The sequence below is a fragment of the Hemitrygon akajei genome, chromosome 11 (genome assembly GCF_048418815.1).
Source record: "Hemitrygon akajei chromosome 11, sHemAka1.3, whole genome shotgun sequence".
NCBI classification, from domain to species: Eukaryota; Metazoa; Chordata; class Chondrichthyes; order Myliobatiformes; family Dasyatidae; genus Hemitrygon; species Hemitrygon akajei.
Genome location: NC_133134.1, coordinates 24,490,972 through 24,515,622, shown reverse-complemented (window position 1 = coordinate 24,515,622; position 24,651 = coordinate 24,490,972). Strand labels below are relative to the sequence as shown.

Here is a 24,651-nt window from a genome sequence, read left to right as displayed (position 1 = left end):
CTTCTACACATCCACATTCACCACTGCATCACTCAAGATCCTGTATATTTCCAATCAACTCTCATTTCATTCTTCTGACTCTAGCTGATACAATCCTAGCCTGTCCAATCTTTCTTCATAAGACAACCCATTCTTTCTATAAACCTTTTCTAAACTGCTTCCAAATATACATACATACAGATACATATATATTTGTCTGGTTGAGTTTTTACTAATATTCTGTATGTGCTTGTATGTGTGATGACTGGGCCTCAAAGCCACGGTGTCACCTACTGAGAGTCAGGCTTCGGAGCAAGAACTGGGCCTCAAAACTACAGATTCACCCAGTGAGAGTCAGGTGTCAGGACAAGGTCTGGGCCTGAAAGCCACAGATTCACATAGTGAAAGTCAGGCATCAGGGCAAGGACTGAGCCTCAAAGCCACAGATTTGTGTTATGAGAGTCAGGCGTCAAGGAGATGACTGGGCCTCAAAGCCACAGATTCACCTTGTCAGAGTCAGGTGTCGGGGTGAGCACTGGACCTTAAAGCCATGGATTCACCTAGTGAAAGTCAGGCGTCAGGGCAAGGACTTGGCCTCAAAACCACGGATTCACCTTGTGAGAGTCAGGCGTCAGGGTGAGAACTAGGCCTCAAAGCCATGCATTCAGCTAGTGGGAATGACAATGACAATTAAACTTGACTTGAATTGAAGTGATGAAGGTCTCTCCTTCAATAAGGAGGTAAATAAGTCTACCATACTCCAGATGTGGTCTCACTATTGCCCTGTATAACTGAAGCTCATCTTCTCACTTTTCAAAGTTCAAGTTCAAAATCCAAAGTAAATTTATTATCAAAGTACATATATGTCAGCATATACAACCCTGTGATTCATTTTCTTGCAGGCAATCCATAATAGAATCAATGAAAAGCCGCACCAACTTGGGCGGTCAACCAGTATGCAAAAAACAACAAACTGTGCAAATACAAAAAGAAAGAAATAATAATAAGTAATAATTATCAAGAAGGAGATGAAGTTTCATCTAAAAGCTTTGTATTTAATTTCTGTCTTTCCCAATTACTTGCACCCATACATTTTGCAAATCATGTACCGGGACACACAGATGCTTTCACCTTAGCCCTCAGCAATCTCTCACTTTTTAGATAATGTGCTTTGTATTTATTTTTCTTCCTGCTAAAATTTCCTATTTTCTGACATAGTACTCCATTTGCTGGCTCTTTGCCCATTTACTAAATCCATCCACACACCTTTGTGACCTCCTCTTGTCCACTTTACAACTCACTTCCAATCTACCTCTGGGTTTATGAAAGTTTTTACTTTGCAAAGCTACAACAGATAATTTACTTTAAGTGTCCGATAAAACCTTACCTGCATACAAGTCACCGAGTGCTCCTGCCAGCACTTTGTAGGCACAGGTTTTACCACCCAAAGGATCACCAACAATCATGAACCCATGGCGTACTAACATCATTTCATAAATCTGTTGAAGGAAATCATTGGTTAACCAATTATAACAGAACACTTCACCTCAGTAACCATTGTTTTATTTACAGAATCACAGCTGCAGGAGCAAAAAAGCACAAAAATTTATAAAATGTTCGTTTTTTATACTCAACATTGACAAGTAATTCCAAACCTTTGTCAGCCTACATCCAATTCACCTTTTGTTCACAGATCTACAGCACGCAGCAATGTGTATCTGATTATGCTAAAGGTGAACCGTTCCTGAAGAACGGTTTATCATCGATGCTAGACCTCACCCTCCCCATGTGCTCGATAATCAGGTTCGTTACATTCTGTACCTCCTCAGGAATTCTCTTCTGTCAATGAGCTAGAGACACAAAGATACACACAGAAGGGAACATCTTCACCACCTTTCCTCTCCTAGTTGTGCACCTTCCAAGATCATCCAACATAAGAGTACTTTGTTGGAAAGAAGATAAAGGTAGCTCCCATTGACTAAATCCGCAAATTAACATTGCATTTTGCTCCACCTTTATGCAAGTAGGCCAGATATTTTATTGGCATCAAAGGCATGCATTCCAACACCTGTCATAGCAGTGTACATTTTAAAGCTGTGGCATATCTAATCAATCTTGCTCTTACTGTCATCTGATGTCCTATTCATGATGAATGCTTCAACACATTCAGACACAGCAGTGTGAAAGCTCAAAGGGAAAATAAAAACTGTATGTTCGTATTTATTTGGCAACACAACATTCTGGTTCATTTCACTAAATTAGCCATCTGTGGATGAGCACAGTATTAGTGTTGTTTATGCCTCCCTTAAAAACCATCCACATAAGCATCAAGAAACAATCTATTTTGCCGTTTGAAAGTGCATGGTATGGTGGGACAAACATACTAATAACACAACTAGAAAAGTAGATGCAGATCATCAAAAATCAGCGGCTACCATAAATATGTACTTCTGAAAAATATCATGTCAAAGGAAAGATGACAATTAAAATGACCTGAATAATCTTCTCAATAAACCACGGAACCGGCTGTAGTTTCATTTTCTTGATGTTGTCCTTCAACGCCTTAAGAAAGACCTCACGTTCTGGTACAGGGAGCACCACACCAGGGAACAGGTCAGATATAATGCCCTAAAGTAATGAGACAGACAGGCTTCATCGTAACAATAAAAAGCTTGCATTTATAGAACCACCTTCCCATTTTTACGAAGTCCTTCACAAACAAAGAAGCCTTGGTGAAGTGTACTGTACTAGTGCAGAAACACAATAGAACATTTTTGAAGAGCACGTTTCCGCAAACAGAAACAAATGACAGAATAACCAGTTTAATACCGCTGGCTTAAAGTATAATTATGGATTGGTAAGTGCTTCGCACCAGCTTCTCAGCACTACACAATTAAGAACAAGAATTTAAATTATAAGTTTTGGTGAACACAAAAGATCCTGCAGATGCTGGAAATCCAGAGTAACACACACACAAACACACACTTATACAATGCTGGAGGAACTCAGCAGGTCAGGCAGCATCTATGGAAATCAATAAACAGTCAGTGTTTTGGGCCGAGACCCTTCTTCAGAACTGGTAAGGAAGGGGAAAGATACCAGAATAAGGTGGGGGATGGGAAGGAGGACAAGCTAGAATCTGATAGTGAAGCCAGGTGAGTGTGTGTGGGGGGGGGGGGGGGGGTATTGAAGTAAAAACTGGGAGGTGTTAAGTGGAAATGACAAAGGGCTGGAGAAGAAGGAATCTGATCGGAGAGGAGAGTGGATCATAGAAGAAAAGGAAGGAGGAGGGGCATCAGGAGGAGGTGATATAGGAGAGGTGAATGGGATCAAGGAAGGAGGAGGGGCACCAGGGGGAGGTGATAGACAGGTGAGGAGATCACTCTCCCTGGTGCCCCTCGCTCACTCCCCGTGGTGCCCCTCGCTCACTTACCTGGCTTCACCTATCACCTTCTAGCGTGTCCTCCTTCTCCACCCCCTACCTACTTAATCCAGCACCTTCCCCCTTTGCTTTCCGGCCCTGATAAAGGGGTTTGGCCCAAAACATCGGTTGTTTATTCAGTCCCATAGATGCCGTCTGACCTGCTGAGTTGCTCCAGCATTCTGTGTGTGTGGTAATGCGTTTTGGTGAACGATTTCCTTCTACAACGCTGTGCTGAAATTGTCAGATTCACTGGGGCAATCAAAAACAATCACTGAAAATCCATGGACCACAATGTCTACGCTTGATGAAAAAGAAGCTATGAAGTCAATTTGCATCTTCTATCACTTGGTCTGTAACCCTAAAGTATGGTGAGGATTTCTACCTTCAGTCAGTTTCAGATTCCTACCAACATTAGGATGAAAACATTTTTCCTCATCCTCCCATTAATTCAGCCATCAATTGCATGAATCTGCATCCTCACCACCCAAAGTCCCGATGCACATGGTTTTAGCAAAAGAAAAATCGATCCTTACTTCTTTTATCTAAGCCCTTTGTTATTTTACACTTCAATCAAGTCTTTTAGATATTTAATACCTTTTAGATATTTTTGTTATAAAGAAATTAACTCCATCTTATTTAATCTTTCCTCATAGTTACAAGTTTCCAGTCCTTGCAACGTCTTTGTAAATCTCCTCTGCACCTTCCTCAGTACAACCAAATCTTTCCTATAACAGGGATACCCAACTATAAACAATAGTCAAACTTAGGGATGTTTTTAGTTTTTATTTAATTCTTAACATTATGGCTAATCACTTTCACAAATGCACTACGCCTTGTCAGTCTTTGATAATTAATGTCACAAAAATCTATTTATAATAAATTAGCTGTGCAATGCAGACTCAATCCCACAATAGCCACAATGACCCCCCACCTCCACGCCCAAGGTTTGCTGATACTCTACCTGAAACAGTGGTACATCCTGGGACAAGAACTTGGCTAAGTTCACATCCAGCAGGGCCTGCAGCAGCAGCACACTCTCATCCTGAGCTGTAAATTTCAGCTTCAGGTTTCCAGCTGCTGTGAGGACAGACTTCACTGCACGCATGCCATAGTCATAGTGATGCTGCGACGATAGTTGCTCAGAGCACAGGCGATAGGTGGCCACGATCTTCTGAGAAAGGCTGGGGAAGGGAGTTTTACAGGTGAGGGTCGATGGGGAGTGAGAACAACAAAACACAGCTAAAATAATTGTGTTAGACAAAATTAAACCTTAATCATGTACAGAATGAACAAATGATGAGACATAACTAGTGATCCTTTGAGCCAGACAGTCACATCACGTTATACTGTACTTTAAAGATGCAGTCCTGGGATTTTGAAAGAACACAATTTGTATTGTCAGATTACCTGAACCAGAACAAAAGCAAAAGGCATGCAGCTGGACCTTAAAAAATGGCCTATGTAGGTATGTAGCAGTCTGAAGTACCTATCATAATGTCACACATTATTGTACAAACTTAATTATATAATCCATGTGCATCAGCCCTCCTATCAGTAATTTCTGCTGCTGTTGTAGAGTCAGGGAAGGGGGTCACTCAAGTTAAGTAACTCCACCAAAGCTCCTGCATCAGTAGTGTTTTTTTGCCAAAGGCAAAACAAAGTCTGCGGCCACCGCTGTTGTAGTGATCCAGAGTACACGGCAGGAATGTGATTTCCACAGACTACAGTCCTGAGTTGTCGAATGTTGAACTTCAAGAAATTCGGGATCCTGGCCAAGTTTTCATCCCTTCTGATCCTTGCAAATTTATTTGGGGAATACAAGGAAAGGCCATGTATTTTCAGTCAAAATATCATCATAAGGACATACTCTTCATGATAAAGGTCACATTAACACTGATTCTGATACAATACCTTGGCAGATGTGGCTTCCACAACTGTGCTGCTCCAAAGAGCGCTATATGAGGTCATTCTTACCCTCGGCCATTAGGCTCTACAATGAATCAACCTATATCCGAGGAGGTGATGACCCCCTCCGGTTAGTCTGTTTGAGGTAACTTATTTTTTATTCTTTCTTACTTCTAACGCTTGCATATTTGCATATCTGTGCACTTGTAATGCTACTGTGACACTGCAATTTTCTTTGGGATCAAGGAAGTATCTATCTATCTGTCTTCCATTGGTCACAACTGGTATGCTAGCCCTGCAACTCCAAAGAAAGGAGTTACTTCCTGCATCAGGTGGAGATCAGAACAAACTGTCCAAGGTGGACAAGTGATAGGCAAAGCACCCATCTTTTGTCGAAAATCAGCTGGTCTCATATAGTATGTAGGCACCGGGCACGGCTCATCAATTGTATTTGTTTCCACTGCGATGCGGATAGCATTACCTACTGCTATACTTCAAAGAGGGTCTAAGATAACTTAAATATATATAATTTTTACCTTCGTGAGTCAATAAACCCCATTGAATAAAGGGAAATTTCACCAATCAGAGCATAGTCTGGAACCATCATTGCCACTGTACGGAATAATGCCTGGAAGGAAACAGTGCAGATCAAAAACTTCTCTTTCATCACATCCAGTCATTTATGTCCTGAGAAAGAAATTTATCTATTATTAAGAGGAACAGACAGAGTGGACAGCCAGCTCCTCTTCCCCAGGGCACCACTGCTCAGTACAAGAGGACATGGCTTTAAGGTAAGGGGAGGTAAGTTCAAGGGGGATATTAGAGGAAGGTTTTTCACTCAGAGAGTGGTTGGCGCGTGGAATGCACTGCTGGAGTCAGCGGTGGAGGCAGACACACTAGTGAAGTTTAAGAGACTACTAGACAGGTATATGGAGGAATTTAAGGTGGGGGGTTATATGGGAGGCAGGGTTTGAGGGTCGGCACAACATTGTGGGCCGAAGGGCCTGTAATGTGCTGTACTATTCTATGTTCTATGTTCTAAGCACCAAATTAGGTATCTTATTCACTTTAGTACTTGGCATTGTCAATATAAAAATAACCATGGCTGTTGCGAACAAAATGCAAAACTGACTCGAATATGGGGTTTATTTAGATTCAAAAACTCTGCTACAGTGATCTCAAAGTCTTTCGGCACACCACTCATTGCTTATAACTATTGTAGTGTTTTTAAGTGTGTTTACTGAGAATACGAGATATATTAAATATCGTTAGACCAGACAATGATTTAGCTGAGAGTTCACTCCTCAGTTAAAGCTGCTCCATTGATAACTCTGACACTGTTCTTTGCCTTTACTAGGGCAAGATGGTAAGAAGTACAGGGGAAATTTCCTTTTGGGTGAGTGAAAAAGAAACAGAATTTTGAGCTCCATTTCTGTAAGTAAAATCAGAGATTTCAGTTTTCAAATGACTAAGTACAAGTTTCAAAAACAAACAGCTGGGAAATCAACCTGCATCAAATAATGATAGAAATGCATTTATATCTTTCTATTTGTTTTAACTCAAAATAATTTGATATCATCGCCAAACAATTTTCAGAATTTGGACTTGTTTGAACATCGTCAAATCAGAAAGTAAAAGCCTTACCTTAAGGTTGTCTGGAAGTTCTGCTCGACCAGCATAGCCAGGATTCATAGTTATAAAGACTGAACAGGTTGGGTTGAGAGAAATTTCAGTACCTTCAAAGAGAAATGTTTTAAGTTTCCGTATAATTGCTTGCTGAATGCTGAGAATCTGCTGTGCAACCACAGACAGCACTTCAACCTAGAGATGGAAACAACAACCTAATGGTGAGACCTTTCAGAGTAATTTTACCCATCCCCCATCTGCTTTTTTCCATTCCCCATTCTGGCCCCTCTCTTACTGTTTCTCTTCTCACCTGCCCATCACCTCCTTCTGGTGGTGCTCCTCCTCCCTCCCGCTCTCCTCCTTCCTCCCTTCCCTTTCTCCTCTCTGATCGTGCTTCTTCAGCCCTTTATCTCTCCTATTATATCATCTCTCAACATCTCACTTCATCCCCCCTCCCCCATCCACCTACCTTCCCCCTCACCTGATTTCACCTATCATTGGCCAGCTTGTATTCCTTCCCCCTCTCCCCTCCCCTCACTTCTTATTCTAGCTCCTTCCCCCTTCCTTTCCAATCCTGTTGAAGGACCTCCGCCCAAAACGTCAGCTGTTAATTCCCCTCCATAGACGCTGCCTGATCAGTTGAGCTTCTCCAGCATTTTGAGTTTGTTGCTCTGTATAACCTCCAGCTCTTTTCTCTTTCATTGTGTAAACCATAAAGGATAAAATAATAATATTGTGCAGGATGATGATATTTTGAAGAATGTGACATATCCTAAAAGATGACAATATGCCATTACAAAAAAATCATCTCAATCGTTCCCCAACAACTGCCAAGTAATTTGGAAGACCCAATAAATGATTGCTGCCAAAGTCCGAGCAGAGGCCATACGTAGACCTCCTTGGGCATTCCAGATTACTGAAGGACGATGATACTTGTGCTTAAAAATGAAACCAGCAAAAAAATCTCCTCCATTGACAATAACATGGTCTTCTGAGCAGCAGCAAGACACTCACGGGAAACGGGGGCTGTTTAAAAGTGTGTGTTGGATTAAGTCAAGTCAAGTCAAGTCAACTTTTATTGTCATTTCGACCATAACTGCTGGTACAGTACATAGTAAAAATGAGACAACGTTTTTCAGGACCATGGTGTTACATGGCACAGTACAAAAAACTAGACTGAACTACGTAATAAAAAAAACACAGAGAAAGCTACACTAGACTACAGACCTACATCAGACTGCATAAAGTGCACAAAACAGTGCAGGCATTACAATAAATAATAAACAGGACAGTAGGGCAAGGTGTCAGTCCAGGCTTTGGGTATTACTAACGAAGTAGTAAAGAGTAGTAAAGTAAGTAAGGAGTATTACTGTCATTCTGTTGGCAGTTCCATCAGAGGACTGAGCAAAGAACGACAGCCTCGCTCTCAGAATCTTGAGGAAGCTGAGTAATTAGATTCAGTTGTTTCTTTCTAAACTGGGATGAGGAACTTTGAGCCTCATAAACCAAACTCCCACTATTTGTATTCAGAACCACCTTTGCCACAAAGGGGAAAATGTCAGTTTACACCATGGCCTGCAATGAGTTGAACATGCAAGTTTAGTCAAGATCTAAATGAATGGGATAGCAGGCCTGGGGTGGGGGGGGGGGGGGGGCAAAGTGGCCTCTACGCTTTACTGTACACTAAAGTTCCTGTGTAGTCAGAACAAAGGCCATTACAATTCCATGAAATTATGCATTTGTCCCTCAGGTGTCTGTGCCTATCTATTATAGATAAGTTCATTTGTTTTTGTTATCAAATACAAAACTTACATGTTGTTTTTAACTCTTTTAAAACCCTGCACCTTTTTCACAAAATGTTGTGATCGTGTTCCCAAGTTAATCTGAGTATTTCGGAACATTTTGTGACATTAAGGATGTTTTGAAAATGGAAATTGCTAATGTTCTTGGATTCGACTGGGTCATCTTCAAACCTACTGCAGGAATAAGACTGATTTCATCCACAGCTTGTGCTGAGTTAGTTGTTCAGTCAGACATCATTAAATGTAGCCACATTACACCTCTGCTACTTGCAAAAAAAAGTACAAGCAAGAGTTCCTGCTGCTTATTGTTAGTCAGTAATCTCTACTGTATAAACTTTGGTCAAGGACAACCTCAAGTAATGTTTTTTACTTTACTCTTTAATTATCCATGAGGGGTTAAATCCACTGACACTGATTGCTTTGGTCCATTTGATTCAGAGTTGGTGATTGGCTAATGGAATCATCGACTGGCAACGATTTATGACTCAGGAGAGAATGGGAAACAACTAGATTTTATTTTAAAAAAAGGAGGACCAAAATAAACAAAAGAAAATAACAGCAAAGAAACCTTAGCTTAAATAATGCTTTTAAATGTGTTAGTAAATGAGTGCAAATGTGTAAAAACTGAGATCTATGCAAATTCTCCAGCTCATTGAGCTTTCTGTTTACTGCATCGTTAATTACCGGTAAGTAAATATTGTAACTAAAAAGTCATCATCTTCCCGTCAAAGTAATTACCTCTATTCTGTTGAACTCATCAAAGCAGGCCCAGGCCCCAGCTTGGGCAAGACCCTTGAAAAATTTGCCCATTGCTTTGTAATCCAGACCATCGGAGCAGTTGAAAACTACACACTGCAAGAACAAAGAAAAGGCCAATCTTGTTGAACAACACACTTAAAGGTAATATCTACTCTACATAAATGCAAGCCTCCATTCTTTATTTAAGAAGCGTTTGACAAAGACTTTTTCCTTTTAGTTTTATGTCATGACACATTACACCAGATTTCTGATCAAGGTCATTGAGACAATCTACTGAATTTAGCAATTTTTTTATTAGCATAGAACAAAAGCACCATAAAAATGATCACGGTAATAAATATATTCTCAGGACTTCATCTCCAAAGCTCTAAGTGCACCATTTAGCCATATCAGCAAACTATACTCAGCCTCCGAGGCTCATTAAACGTTAATGGAATGCATTTCACAAGAAGAATGCACTGATGTGGCTCATAGTCAATCTACTGACACGAATGATGGAATTCTAGGTAATAGTTGTTTAGGATATAGGTACAATTGTTATTTTGACCTCCACTACCTGGACAGTAATTTGACTGAGCAGATCTCCTACCTATTGTAAAACATGCCTGACTTTTATTTTTCCCACATGACTAAATAATCAATATGATGAACATTTTACCCCAGTAAGCATTATCTCTGGCCCAGCTGATAGAAAAGATTGAAGATTAAAGCTTTATTTCGAAAGATACAGTGAAATGCATTATTTGAGTCAATGACCAACACAATCCGAGGACTGTGCAGCGGGCACCCGCAAGGGCCACCATGCTTCTGGCACCAACAGAGCATGCCCACAACTTACTAACCCTAACCCCTATGTCTTTGGACTGTGGGAGGAAACTGGAGCACCCAGAGGAAACCCACACAGTCACAGGGAGAACTTACAGACTCCTTACAGATAATAACATGAATTGAACTTCAATCTTCCAATCGCTAGCGCCGCAAAGCTTTTACACAAACTGCTATGCTACCGTGCTGTTCTCAAAGATAAAAATCGGGATAGCTCCCAGTTCGGAAAGGTGAGCATAACATAACTGAATTTCCAACCCAGAACTTTTGGAGGTGCAACCTTTTGGGTGAGACTTTAAGTTGTGGCCCAATCTGCTTCCTCAGGCGAGTGTGGAAGATTCCACAGTAACGTAACAATATGCAAGTGGTCAACAGATAAGCCAACTTGATCTTGTGCACCACCTACTCAGTACAAAGTCCCGTCTTCACACAAAGAGATGCTCTACATTGTCTGGTGTGGCAATGCCAATTAACAGATTTGACAACTCAAACCTGGGTAAACAGAAGATCAAAACTGGTTCAGGAGAGGATGCCAGGCCAGCACTTCTAAAAGTGAGGTCCCATCCTGATGAAACTGTGCTAAATCTATTGAATCAAGCAATCGCACAATCAGATCAAAGCTGTGAGAAAGGTCGTGAATAATTAAATAGCCTACAGAAGAGTGGGCCAAGAACATCCCCATCTTCAACAACGAAAGGGCCCGTCCCATGCAACCATGCCAAGTGAAAGATCCATGCCATTTGCTGTGATGATCTACACTATCACAGAAGCCAGTCTTCAGCCAACTTAATTTGCCCCTCAAAAAGAAATAGCATCATTAAAATGGCTGAATACAGCGATAACTCAGGGAACAGGTAAACTGGAGTGGTGAGGATCTGCACTCCGGAGCTACTCATGCCTTTAGCCAGGCTATTCCAAAACCATTTATTACAGAGTTAACAAATAGAAATAGCAAATAGAAATTGCAATGCAGGTTATTTCTTTAAAGTGTTACTATGAAAGCATGGAGTAATACCTGGGTACTTGTCATTTAATTACCTGCTTGGCTATTGCTTTTGCCAAGTCTTTTGTTGTTTCTGTTTTGCCAGTTCCTGCCGGTCCTTCGGGGGCACCGCCAAGGTTTAATTTTAATGCTCCCATCAATGTCCTAGATAGATCACAAGAAAAATGCAACATTTAATCAGGAAAATAAAGATAACAAATCATGGATTTTCCAAACTACTTGAACACAATAGATTTTTACTGTTCGAGTGCCATAATCTGCCTGGTTTAAAAAATTGTTTAAACATTCCAATAAATATCATTGTTCTATAATATTAATACTCCTTTACGTTAATATAGCTTCCTCCTAATGGGATTCGATTTCATCGACCGTGATTTTGCCAGTCTGTTTAATCTTCCGGAGCAGAGGTTCCCAACCTGAGGTCTATGAACTACTTGGTTAATGGCAAAGCTCCGTGGCATAAAAAAGGTTGGGAACCCCTGCTCTGGAAGATTGTACGGGTTGCAGTTTGGTTTTAATGACTTTCTCCAATCAGACTCTGATCATGTACAGTGTTTTATTTCTGGTTGAAAGCTGCAGGGGAAAAACTTAACTCTAGGAAGCTTTTGTTGCCTCTGATAACAAATACAGAAAGACACTTGTTATTAGAAGCCATCTCAAGGTACCAGCTCATCATTAATGCCCTTCAGGGAAGATCTAGTGTTCTTACTTGGTCTGGAACTGCTTTCCACCCCACAACAATGTATCTGACTGCCCTCTTAAAAAGGTACAGCGTTCTCCTCAGTTTTATCAAACCACCAACTAAAATAATGGTCAGAACAGATAATGCATGGCATAGGACCTGTTCCTGAGCTGTGCTCTCTGAATCGATTGAAATCCTTCACCACAATTAAGTAGTCATTCAAGGAAGATTGCTGCATCTTTTCATTAGCAAGTAGGGAACATAAAATCTAGTCATCTCAGTAACATTATCAATGCACATATGCATTTAAAAAAACCCAGAATTCTTGTTCTGTAAATCTGCTCTGTAAATAAGCCTCAGTAACTATTTTTAAGTATTGCTAAAGAACTGCCAAGTATTTATACAATGGGTCTAGCAATTCTGGCTGGAATCTAACCGAGACCCCAAGTTACTTCAGTTACCATATACAGAACATACATTTCCTGAATGAGCTGAAGTTCATTCAAATTTTCAATTGAAAGATCAGCATGAAGGAGAAGGAAGTATTTGGGTGTTTCCCAATTATTATCAAATAAAATGCATAGATTGGATTCACTTAAATTTCTGAAACTAAAATGACTTTAGATCAATTTGAAAAAGCATGGGTTTCATCATCGTCAAACAAGACAAAAATTAAGCCTTCCCTTTTTTCTCTAAAGGACAAACATGCATCTTCATATAAACTTACCAACTTTCGACACACACACACACACACACACACACACACACACACACACACACACACACACACACACACACACACACACACACACACACACACACACACACACACACACACACACACACACACACACACACACACACACACACCCCCCCCCCCCCCCCCCCCCCAAGGTAGAAACCTTAATTCAAAGACATTTCATTCACAGACAAAACTACTTTGCAGAAATATTAATCTAAGTTGCTATGTTAGTACCAGAAGCAGGTGAAAATCCTTTCTGATTTGATTTGACAAACTGCTCATTTCACTGTATGTTTCAATGTACAGGTGACAATTAAGGCTAATCTTCATACCAGAGTCACAGAGTGGACAGTTTCTTACAGAAGAATAAGCAGCGGTACTTTACCTGTAACATCGGTCAGTGAGCGGTGTTATAACAAGTCGTGCAGAGTTACCCAGATATTCGTAACCATATGTCAAAACAGTAGTGATCATACGCACAATCACCTCATCTTCTTCCCAGTAATTTCTCAGCTGGGATATCCACATGAAATCATTAAGGCTTGATATATTAGCATCTGTCAATTGGGCAACTACATCACGTGCTGTCAGAACAGAACACACAATTAGTATATTGTAATCTTTTTAAATATCTCTAAACCTTCCCTTTAGTCCTATCAAAGTACAGTCCTATTGAGCTGTAGTAACTTCAGTGACCATTATTTACATAAGACACTTCAAATCTGAAACAGTGCATTCCTCCAGTACTTCACTCTTTTGGGTTTATGTGTGTATACTATCAGAAGGAGAGGCTGTTAAACATTCAGGTGAAGAAACTGAAAATAATTTCACTTTCAGAGGATTAGGGAGATTTATTGCATTCCTATCCCTGCCCCAGGCGACCAACTAGTCAGACGAAGAACCTGTTATGCACCCGACTCACAGAAAAGCATGGTCTGACTTGGATGGCCAAAGTCACATAATCCACATGGTCCAATTCTGGACCTCCCTTAGCATATGTTCTGTTGGTTGAGAATGGTTCAGGGTTACAGTCTGGGACTTCATCACTTGGGTCAATTACCAGTTTGTGGTTGCTAATGTTTGTAAATAACTATTAATAGTCAAGACTCTTGTCAGTTTGTAAGGACTTGGAGTGTGATTTAACAACACAGGAATGAGAGCAACACCTAATTGGACCTTTGTGCCTGTTCTGACATTAAATAAGATCACAGCTGACCTTTAATCTCTGAGTCACTTCTCTGTATTTGCTTCATATCCTCTGATCTCTAAAAATTCATCTCTCAATCTCTGTCTAATCTTGAGCAGAGAATTACAAAGAACCACCACCATCTGGGTGAAGAATCAGATTCAGGCTTACTACCACCGACGTACATTGTGAAATTTGTTGTTTTTGTGGAAGTAATACAATGCAAGACATAAAAATTACTATAAGCTAAAATAAATAAAAGTGAATAAGAGGAACAGTGAGGTGGTGTTCAAGGGTTCCTGTCTCAGCCCTGAATAATCAAACTCACACTTTGTGAAACCCAAAACAAATTATGTTCCAAGCCAACAAAACTTGTTCAATGATTCTCTTCAAAGAAGTCAGCTGTATTATGCAAAAAAAGCCAGCTCTTTTATGTGAAGGTAACAAATTCCTTTCTTTGAAATGAATTTGTCACCTTTACATAATGCAGCTGACTTTTCAAAGCTTTAGTTGTCTGGGCAACTTCATGGCTTTATCACTTCTGCCCACATCCTCAGAACAAATTATTTAAGAAAATGTGTCTCGCTGAAACAAACATCTTACTGTTCCTTCTCCCAGAGAAATGCTTTGGGCAATAATTACCATGCACATCGATGACAATCAGTGCTCCAAGACTCATGCGTTCACCACTAGATAGCTTTCCTCGCACTAGTTCCACTATTTCATTGATCTGTTCATTGCTTTTCTGTAGATAATCCTTCAAAGCAATGGGGAAATGTGTTGCCATAGTAATTAGTGCACTCAAAAGAGAAAAGCAGTGATCAACACATTTTTTTTCTGAAATTTGAAGAATTTTCTCCTGTGAGGTGTATCCTCACACCACACCACACAGGCTGACTTGATTTCAACTTACAGGTAAAGTTCCATTTTTAATAGCCTCAGAAACCTGACTGGTCCAGTAGATCGAGGACACGGAAATCACAACCTGTCCAGGCCACTGAAGAACCCATTTTCTACGAGGAAGCTTCAAAAGCAAAGAATAACGTACTTAAATAATTTCAAATCTCAAATGATCAACATTTTTCATGACCACTGAGTATATAATATTCTCATATTTCCCTTTAACTTACAATCTACAGGATCTAGGCCTACTCAGGGCTGCTCTGGGGATTTGGATCCAAGGACTCAATTTGGTTTGGAATGCAGTTGTGGTTGCCTGCTTCTGTTGTTTGCATGATTTGTTTTGTTCTTTTTTCCCTCTTTCTCTCTGGGCACAGGGGGTTGGTCTTTTTTTTAAAATTGGGTTCTTTCAGGTACCTTGTTTTGCAACTGCCTGTAAGCAAACAAATCTCAAGGTTGCATAATTTATACATTCTTTGATGATAATAAATGCAATTTGAATCTTGATTTTGTTTCTCTGCTTATTTCTCTATGATGTTTTTTTTTCATGTGTCCATCAGCTGTACAACCACTACCGCTTGGGATAATTTGCAATTAACTTTATGTGTTTGGGAATGAGTGGAAACCAGGCCCGGAGAAAACCCATGCTGTCACAGGGAGTACCTGCAAACTCTAAACAGGTAGTAGCAGAGGTCAGGATTGAACCTGGGCCACTAGAGATGTGGCAGAGGTCAGGACTGAACCTGAGCCACTAGAGATGCAAGCTGCAGTTCTACCTCAGCCACTCATTATTAAATACACAACTTTCACTGGCAGATAACATGCTTCATAAGTTTTTATTAAATATCAGAATACTTTGTTTCCAATATCAACAGAATCCAGTAAAGGATGCACATTGCCTCCTGCTGGGGTAAGTTCCAGGGACTATGCTACAATACCTTGGAGATAATTCATAAGTGTTAAAGGTAAGTACTGAGCTCCATTGTAAGAGGGGTGGACATCTATTTCTCAAATGCACCCCACCTCTCCTCCACCATTCCTCAATCCTGTTTCCCTCTCCTTACCTGCCCATCACCTCCCTCTGTTACTCCTCCCCTTTCCCTTTCCTCCATGGTCTTCTGTCCTGTCCTAACAGGTACCCCCTCCTCCCTCCCTTTATCTCTTTCAGCAATCAATTTCCCAGTTCTTTAATTCACCCCACCCCCTCTCCTGGTTTCACCCATCACCTTATACTTCTTCCTCCCCTCACATTCCTACTCTGACTTCTCCCTTTCCTTTCCAGTCCTGATGAAGGGTCTCGGCCCGAAACTCTTTTCCATAGATGCTGCCTGGCCTGCTGACTTCCTGCAGCATTTTGAGTGCATTGCTTTGCATTGTTTTACTGAGTAAATATCCTAGCATAACCAGGATATTGATAGGGAAGGAATAAACTGATGCAAATACATTAACAAAAGGCAGTATGAAACACAGGTTACAACTAATTCCATCAAACAATGAGCTGATAGGAATTATCATAATCATTTACAATTGCTTAATTGTGATCTATATTGTCTCCTATTACCTGAACATAGTCGGCAATACCTTCCTTAATAACGTGCTTTATACTGCTCAACATCATCTCTTCAACTTGCAAAAGCCATTTTTCTACCATACCCTGTAAGAAACAAAAAAAGTTTATATTTTTTTTAAAGATTAGTGTACTGATCTTATAAAACTGACTCATGTCAAAAATAAACAGGAGGAAATCATGGGGACATGGGGACTGATTTCTTTCAATCTGCTGTCATGAAACTCAAAGCAACTCTTCACAGACCTCTGAACGTTTTAAATCTGTTTGGAAAAAAAGTTGCCAAGATATATAGTAACTACCATGTGTAACAAAACTTATTTTAATCTATTGTTTTTAAGATCACCATGCAGATACCCATGTTAAATCCAATTCACAAATCCAGTTGAAAACTGAACATGTTTTTGTATCTATTTGGAACTAATTTAAGAAATTGGAAGGAATTTCATACCTTCAGATACAGAAGGATATTGAACATCAGCTCTTATGATGAGAAAATTTGAAGATACTGGAAATCCGAAGCCTCCTCCCCCTCCCCCCATCTTTTTATTCTAGCATCTTCCCCCTTTCATTTCAGTTCTGAAGAAGAGTCTCAACCCAAAATGTCGACTGTTTTCCATAGACGCTGCCTGACCTGCTGAGTTCTTCCAGCATTTTGTGTGTGCTAGCCTTGAAGATCTTTGTGGCCTGTGAGTAGTGATTAGGTCTGAGGTTTAATTCAATTATGATTTTTAGAAGTTTTGAAATTAAAATAATAACCAAAGGTTTTTATATAATTGACCCCTGTCCTTATTGTAGAAAAGGGTCAATTTCACAAAAGACCATTGGTTATTCGTTTAACTTTTAAAAATGTTTAAATCATAATTGAACTAAACCTCAGGCCTAATCACTATAATATGGGTTGTTCAGTAAGAAGTGAGGAGCAGCTGATAGGTATGGGAGCAAATGGGTACCTTAGCTTTTGCTGGATTAATATTTTTAACAAACGGTACAATTTCTCCTTCAGAGCTAATCATTCCTGTTATTTGAAGCTGATCAGTGAACTGAAGCTTTGCTATCCCTTCAAAGCACTTCTTCAGATGTGGCTGGACTCTGAGTGGGTCTTTGGTTTCCGAAAGAATTTCGAGCAGCTCATCGTTGGATAAGAAAAAGAACCTGGAGAGGAGGAAAAAAGGACCCAGAGACTAAGCACGTAAGAGAATAAACACAATGATTGAGTTCGCTTTGAAAATTGAGTTAAAGGTGATTCCCGTTCCACTCTTTCTCATCTTTGAATTCTCTTATTCTACCCACTTCCCCCCTTTATTTGACCCAATGCAAATACTCTCAGTTCAAGCAGTTTCACAAAAAGAATCTAACATGAAAAGGTTTTCAGGACAGGTACAAGTGATTGCGGTCCCTCCAGAGAACATTTTAACATTTTTGCCAATAAGCAAAATGTCTTGCCTTATGACCCAAGACATTAAGGATGCTGAAATTTAAGAATAAGGAATTCTTTAGGTCAGTGAAGAGAACAAGTGGATAAAATTCCCAAATCATCCAAGTTTTTTAACTCCAGCTCAAAATTACTCCAAGTTTTAAATTCCAGCTCAAATTTCTGTGAATAGTGAATTTTAACTGTTTTGCACTCCAGCCTTTTAGCTTTGGAGCATTACCTGGAATGTTCTGAATAGACTGCAGAAATTCATTATACTCCCCATCATAACTCTCCCTACTGACAGTGCAGTACAACCCTCACCATGTATTAGCATCCAAGACTTCTGAAACAATTATTTGGGAGGAATTTGGTGGAGGGAAGAGTGGAATTTACATTTCATGTGTTGGATTTGTTGGATGTGTTGATGTTTCATGTATGGAAATATCAATGCCCTTGAATAGAAAATCCTGCAAAACGTAGTGGATAATGGCATGTTGGCCTTCATAACAAGGGGAGTTGAGTATAGGAGCAAAGAGGTCCTTCTGCAGTTGTACAGGGCCCTGGTGAGACCACACCTGGAGTATTGTGTGCAGTTTTGGTCTCCAAATTTGAGGAAGGACATTCTTGCTATTGAGGGAGTGCAGCGTAGGTTCATGAGGTTGATTCCCAGGATGGCGGGACTGTCATACTTTGAAAGATTGGAGCAACTGGGCTTGTATACACTGGAATTTAGAAGGATGAGAGGGGATCTGATTGAAACATATAAGATTATTAAGGGATTGGACACACTAGAGGCAGGAAACATGTTCCCAATGTTAGGGGAGTCCAGAACCAGAGGCCACAGTTTAAGAATAAGGGGCAGGCCATTTAGAGTGGAGTTCAGGAAAAACTTTTTCACCCAGACAGTTGTGGATCGATGGAATGCTCTGCCTCAGAAGGCAGTGGAGGCCAATTCTCTGGATGCTTTCAAGAAAGAGTTAGACAGAGCTCTTAAAGATAGTGGAGTCAAGGGATATGGGGAGAAGGCAGGAACGGGGTACTGATTGTGGATGATCAGCCATGATCACATTGAATGGCGGTGCTGGCTCGAAGGGCCGGATGGCCTACTCCTGCAACTATTGTCTATTGATACAGCCCAGTCTATCACGGGTAATGCCCTCCCCATGACTGAGCACATCTACATGGAGTGTTGTCACAGGAAAGCAGCATCCATCATCAGGGACCCCCACCACCCACATCATGCTTTCTTCTTGCTGCTGCCGTCAGGAAGCAGATACAGCAGCCTCAGGTTCAGGAATGTTTATTACCCCTCAACCATCAGGCTGTTGAACCAGAGGGCATAACTTCACTCAACTTCACTTGCCCCATCACTAAGCTGCAGCCACAACCTATGCACTCACTTTCAATGACTCTTCATCTCATATTCTTAATATTTATTGCTTATTTATTTTTAAATTATTATTATTATTTCTTTTTATTCTTTTTGTATTCGCACAGCTTGTTGTCTTGTCCAAACCGGTTGTCCGCCCTGCTGGCGTGGTCTTTCATTCATTCTATTATGGATGTTGAATTTATTAAGTATGCCCACAAGAAAATGAATCTCAGGATTGTATATGGTGACATGTGTACTTTGATAATAAATTTCTTTTGGACTTTCAGAGAATAACAGGTTTTTAAGTAAAAAGAGTCAAGGAAAGGAAAGTTGGAAAGAAGGAGGTCAGACAAGGGTGTGTAGAGACTAGGAGAGTGATCTCATCACCAGGATAAGGGTGATGATGGTGGATTGCTGAAAAAGGCAGCAATGATACAGTTAAACACTTAACAGATTAGATCAGAGGAGGTGTAAATAATTAGAGCAATATTGCAGAGGGAAGGGAAATGTAGAAGCCTCCCCTTGCCCAGGAACATTGATGAGAAAATGCAGATCAACTCACAGGAGCACAGATTCCACCTAGTGGTCATAAACCAACAAAGGACCGTCATCCAAAGCACGAGACTACGCCCCTTTCCAAAAGTTTCATTACCAGCACCCAAAACACCAGAATCTGTTCCCTAACAAGCACCTGACAGAAAGATTGAAAATCTGTTCCAATGAGTGTGAAGGAGACCAATGATAGTGAAGATAGACTAGGAAAGATTTTGAGAAATTAGGTAGCATATGACTTGAATACTTGCAGACTGAATAGACTTGGCTGTAAGCAACTAGTGCAGGAAACCAAGCTGGAAGTAAACTGAATCTTGGTTTCATCTTGGAGGTGACCTTTGGACCTCTGATGATGGGAAGGGAGAAATAAAGGTCATAAGTGTTGCAATTATTATCCTTTCTACTTCTCTTCTAATATTTATATCTGTGTTCTTGTAATGCTACAGTGACACTATAATTTCCTTTGGGATCAATAAAGTATCTATCTATCTATTATTGAACGCTGTGGACCAAGTGGTGGGAGATGGAATTAAAATAGAAAGTTGAGAAGGCTGCCCACTGGTTGGTGTGGACAAGTTAGTCCACAAGGCCTGTTTCCATGTTGTATGACTCTATCTGCAACAGCTCACACAGGAAGTTAGTTATTGGAGGTGTGGGAGTTGCAGTAAGGCAAAGTTTAAAGACAATGTACAGGTGAGAATGACAGTGGTGGTGTGCAGTCAACCCAGACCAGTAAGACTGCTGGAGCCACCCCTACTTACTGCAGACGGGACTGGCGAGGATGACTGTGGTGGTGTGAAATCACCTAGATGAGTGGGGCTTCTGAAGTGAGACCTTTTCTAAAAAGGTCTTTGAAGTACATTACTTCCCTTTACACAATACGGGGACAAACAAGATAGGAATAATGGAAAGACATGAAACACAACCAACAACTAAGGGACAAATGCTGTACTAACTTCAAACTATCATCAATTGTCAACTTGTGGTTTTGGCTGATATTTAACATTGCTGATGTAAATGGTGACTGATCTTGCAAAGAAGGGATTCAAACATACAGAGTTTAACAAAAGGTCAACACCATTAACTGATAAGCCAATTCTGTATAAAAATATCATTGTTCTGTCCTGGCTTCAGAACAGTGTGGGTGACAGGGGCTGTTCTCCTTGTTCACAAGAAAAATAAAGTCTGATTGAGTGGTAAATATGCGTGTGTTCTGAGTCCAGTTATCAGCGACGAGAGGATGAGTAAATATTTATAATCGAGAACAATCAAACGTTTGTTCCAATAAAATTAGTTTGCACATGTCTCTTCTCATAACTGTGTGCTATTCTAATTCATTCTGCAGGTTAGGGAAATTTAATGAAGCATCCTGTATTTGTTGCTTAGAATATCTACAGTGCCACAGCCCTGCCCAGTAGATTAGAGATGAGTCTGCAGGAAAGGGTATAAGGGGTATGAGTTTTTGCTACTGGAGTATGGCTATTAGATTCCCTAGGTTGGCAATGACTTAGAGGAAATATATTTTCAGGTGTCTAAGTATGAGATTTTGAATTAAATGGAAGAGTACAGCAAAGGAACAGGCCATTCAGTCCACAATGCTGTGCCAAACCAGCTAAAGAGCAAATCAAAATCAGCTAAACACTAATCCCTCCTACCAACACCATGTCCACATCCTCCATCTTCCTTACATCCATGTGCCTATCCAAAAGTCTCTTAAAAGCCTCTAATGTATTTGCCTCTACAACCATACCAGGCAGCGCATTCCAAATATCCATGATTCCCTGAGTAAAAACAACTTACCCCTCACATTCTCCTTAAACCTTCAATGCATGCCCTCTGGTATTAAACATTTCAACCCTGGGAAACAGATACTCCTGTCCACTCTATCTATGCCTCTCATAATCTCGTAAATGTTCTCCCCGCAACCTCCGACGCTCCAGAGAAAACAACCCAAGTTTATCCAGCCTCTCGTGCTAGCACAAGCCCTCTAAACCAGGCAGCATCCTGGTAAACCTCTTCTGCACCCTCTCCAAAACTTCAACATCGTTCTTATAGTGGGACAACCAAAACTGTATGCAATAGTCATTGTAACTCAATGAAAAGCAAATTACTGCCAGTTCTATCTCTGCCAGCTATATTCCACTAACTGTATCAAAAAACATCTTTTGTATCTTCTGTGAATGCTGGACCCTCAAGTGATGAAAACATGCAAAGATTTTTTTTTAAACTTTTTTTTATTGTGTTTTCAAATAGTTACAGAATAAAAGTGTGTGAAAAAGAAAATGTGTTACCCATCCCCCCTCCCCTTAACCCCTACCCCCTAACATCCCTATAGAAAAAAAGAAGAAAGAAAGAAAGAAAGAAAGAAAGAAAGAAAGAAAAAAAAAGGAATGCCTGGATATTGGAAGATCCCCACATGCTCCACGGAGTTCATAATAACTTTAGTATATATATTCATTTCTTTCCCCAAGTAACCAATTATTTCATCTTCGGAGCACCTATATATTTAATCCTATCTTTTGTAAATAAGGGCGCCAAATTTTCAAAAATGTTTCATATTTATCTCTTAAATTATAAGTAATTTTTTCAAGTGGAATACAGCCATAAATTTCTTTCTTCCAACGATCTATACTTAAATAGATTTCCAAGTAACTGCAATAACTTTTTTGACTACTGCTAATGCAATTTTTATAAATTCTTTCTGATATTTATTCAATTTGGATATCGGTTTTATCCCTTCAATATCACCTAGTAAAAGTAATATTGGATTATGTGGAAGTTGTATTCCAATAATTTGTTCCAATAAAACTCTTAAATTTGTCCAAAAAGGTTGAATTTTAGAACAAGACCAAGTAGAATGTAAAAAAGTACCAATTTCTTGGTTACATCGGAAACACTGATCAGATAAATTTGGGTTTAATTTATTTATTTTTTGTGGTGTAATATATAATTGATGTAAAAAATTGTATTGCACTAATCTTAATCGGACGTTTATTGTATTTGTCATACTCTCAAGACATAGTCTTGACCAATTTTTTTCTTCAATTTTAATATTCAAATCACTTTCCCATTTTTGTCTTGACTTATGGACTCCTTGTTTAATTGCCTGTTTTTGAATCAAATTATACATACAAGAGATAAATTTTTTAATCTTTCCTTTTTGAATTAAAGTTTCTATTTCATTGGATTTCGGTAATAACATTGTTTGACCTAATTTTTCTCTTAAATAAGCCCTTAGTTGAAAGTAACAAAAAAGAGTGTTGTTTGATACTTTATATTTATTCTTTAATTGATCGAATGACATTAATATACCTCCTTCAAAACAATCTCCTATATATCTAATCCCTTTTTGAAACCAGTTATATAAAAGTTGATTATCCATTGTAAAAGGAATAAGTCTATTTTGAATTAAAGATCTCTTTACTAATAAGGATTTCTTTGTCTCATCGTCAACATTTATCTTATTCCATAAGTCAATCAAATGTTTTAATATAGGAGATTCTTTCTTTTCCCGTATCCATTTAGATTCCCATTTATATATAAAGTCTTCTGGTATGTTTTCTCCTATTTTATCTAGTTCTATTCTAATCCATGCTGGTTTATCTTTCTCAACAAAAGATGCAATAAATCTAAGTTGATTTGCTTTATAATAATTCTTAAAATTTGGAAGTTGTAACCCTCCTAGCTCAAATTTCCATGTCAATTTTTCCAACGATATTCTTGACATCTTACCTTTCCAAAGAAACTTCCTCACATATTTATTTAGCTCTTGAAAAAACTTCTGGGGTAATTGTATTGGTAGTGATTGAAATAAGTATTGTAATCTAGGGAATATATTCATTTTTATGGTATTTACTCTACCTACTAATGTTATTGGTAATACCATCCATTTATCAAGATCTTCTTGAATTTTTTTCAATAGTGGTAAATAATTTAATTTGTATAAGTTCTTTATGTCATTATCAACTCTTATACCTAAATATTTTATACCATTTGCCGGCCATCTAAATTGGGTTATTAATCGACATTGATTATTATCTCCTTTAGTAAGAGGTAAAATTTCACTTTTATCCCAATTTATTTTATAACCTGATATTTTCCCATATTCGTCTAATCTATAGGATAATTTACACAACGAGTGCAATGGGTTTGTTAGATAAAGCAGAACATCATCAGCAAATAAGTTAATCTTGTATTCTTCCTGATTAACTCTGAAACCCTTAATATCTGGGTCCATTCTAATCAATTCAGCTAATGGCTCTATCGCCAACACAAATAAAGCAGGTGATAATGGACAACCTTGCCTAGTTGACCTTGTTAACTGAAATGGTGTTGAAATTTGACCATTTGTCACTACTTTAGCTTTGGGATTAGTATTTAAGGTTTTAATCCATTTTATAAAAGATACTCCTAATCCATATTTTTCCAATACCTTAAATAAAAAATCCCATTCCAATCTATCAAATGCTTTTTCTGCATCTAAAGCAACTGCCACGCTCATTTCGTCCCTCTTCTGTGCTAAATGAATTATACTAAATAAGCGAGTTACATTATCTGCCGATTGTCTATTTTTAATAAATCCTGTTTGATCCATATGTACTAATTTTGGTAAGCATTTAGATAATCTATTAGATAAGATTTTTGCTATTATTTTATAATCAGTGTTTAATAAAGAAATAGGTCTATATGATGTTGGCTTTAAAAGATCTCTATCTTTTTTTGGCAATACTATTAAAATAGCTGTTGAAAAAGATTCTGGAAGTTTATGTGTTCTTTCCGCTTGGTGTATTAACTCCATAAAAGGAGGAATTAATAAATCTTTAAACTTTTTATAGAATTCAGGTGGAAAACCATCTTCTCCTGGAGATTTATTACTTTGAAATTATCCTAGGGCTTCTTCGACCTCTTTC

At 39.2% G+C, this 24,651-nt stretch overlaps 1 protein-coding gene across 1 annotated transcript in view; it reads right to left on the bottom strand.

Moving 5' to 3' along the window:
• dnah3 (dynein axonemal heavy chain 3) overlaps positions 1–24,651 on the bottom strand; it is a 155,838-nt gene that overhangs the window by 72,436 nt on the left and 58,751 nt on the right. Inside the window, exons 23-34 of the mRNA XM_073060476.1 lie at positions 17,354–17,555; positions 16,395–16,487; positions 14,847–14,957; positions 14,576–14,690; positions 13,133–13,331; positions 11,359–11,467; positions 9,475–9,588; positions 6,953–7,129; positions 5,845–5,936; positions 4,365–4,584; positions 2,473–2,607; positions 1,367–1,478 (exon numbers count right to left, since the gene is read on the bottom strand). Of these exons, the coding sequence (XP_072916577.1) occupies positions 1,367–1,478; positions 2,473–2,607; positions 4,365–4,584; positions 5,845–5,936; positions 6,953–7,129; positions 9,475–9,588; positions 11,359–11,467; positions 13,133–13,331; positions 14,576–14,690; positions 14,847–14,957; positions 16,395–16,487; positions 17,354–17,555 (1,679 nt within the window). The remainder of the gene's footprint in view (positions 1–1,366; positions 1,479–2,472; positions 2,608–4,364; positions 4,585–5,844; positions 5,937–6,952; positions 7,130–9,474; positions 9,589–11,358; positions 11,468–13,132; positions 13,332–14,575; positions 14,691–14,846; positions 14,958–16,394; positions 16,488–17,353; positions 17,556–24,651) is intronic.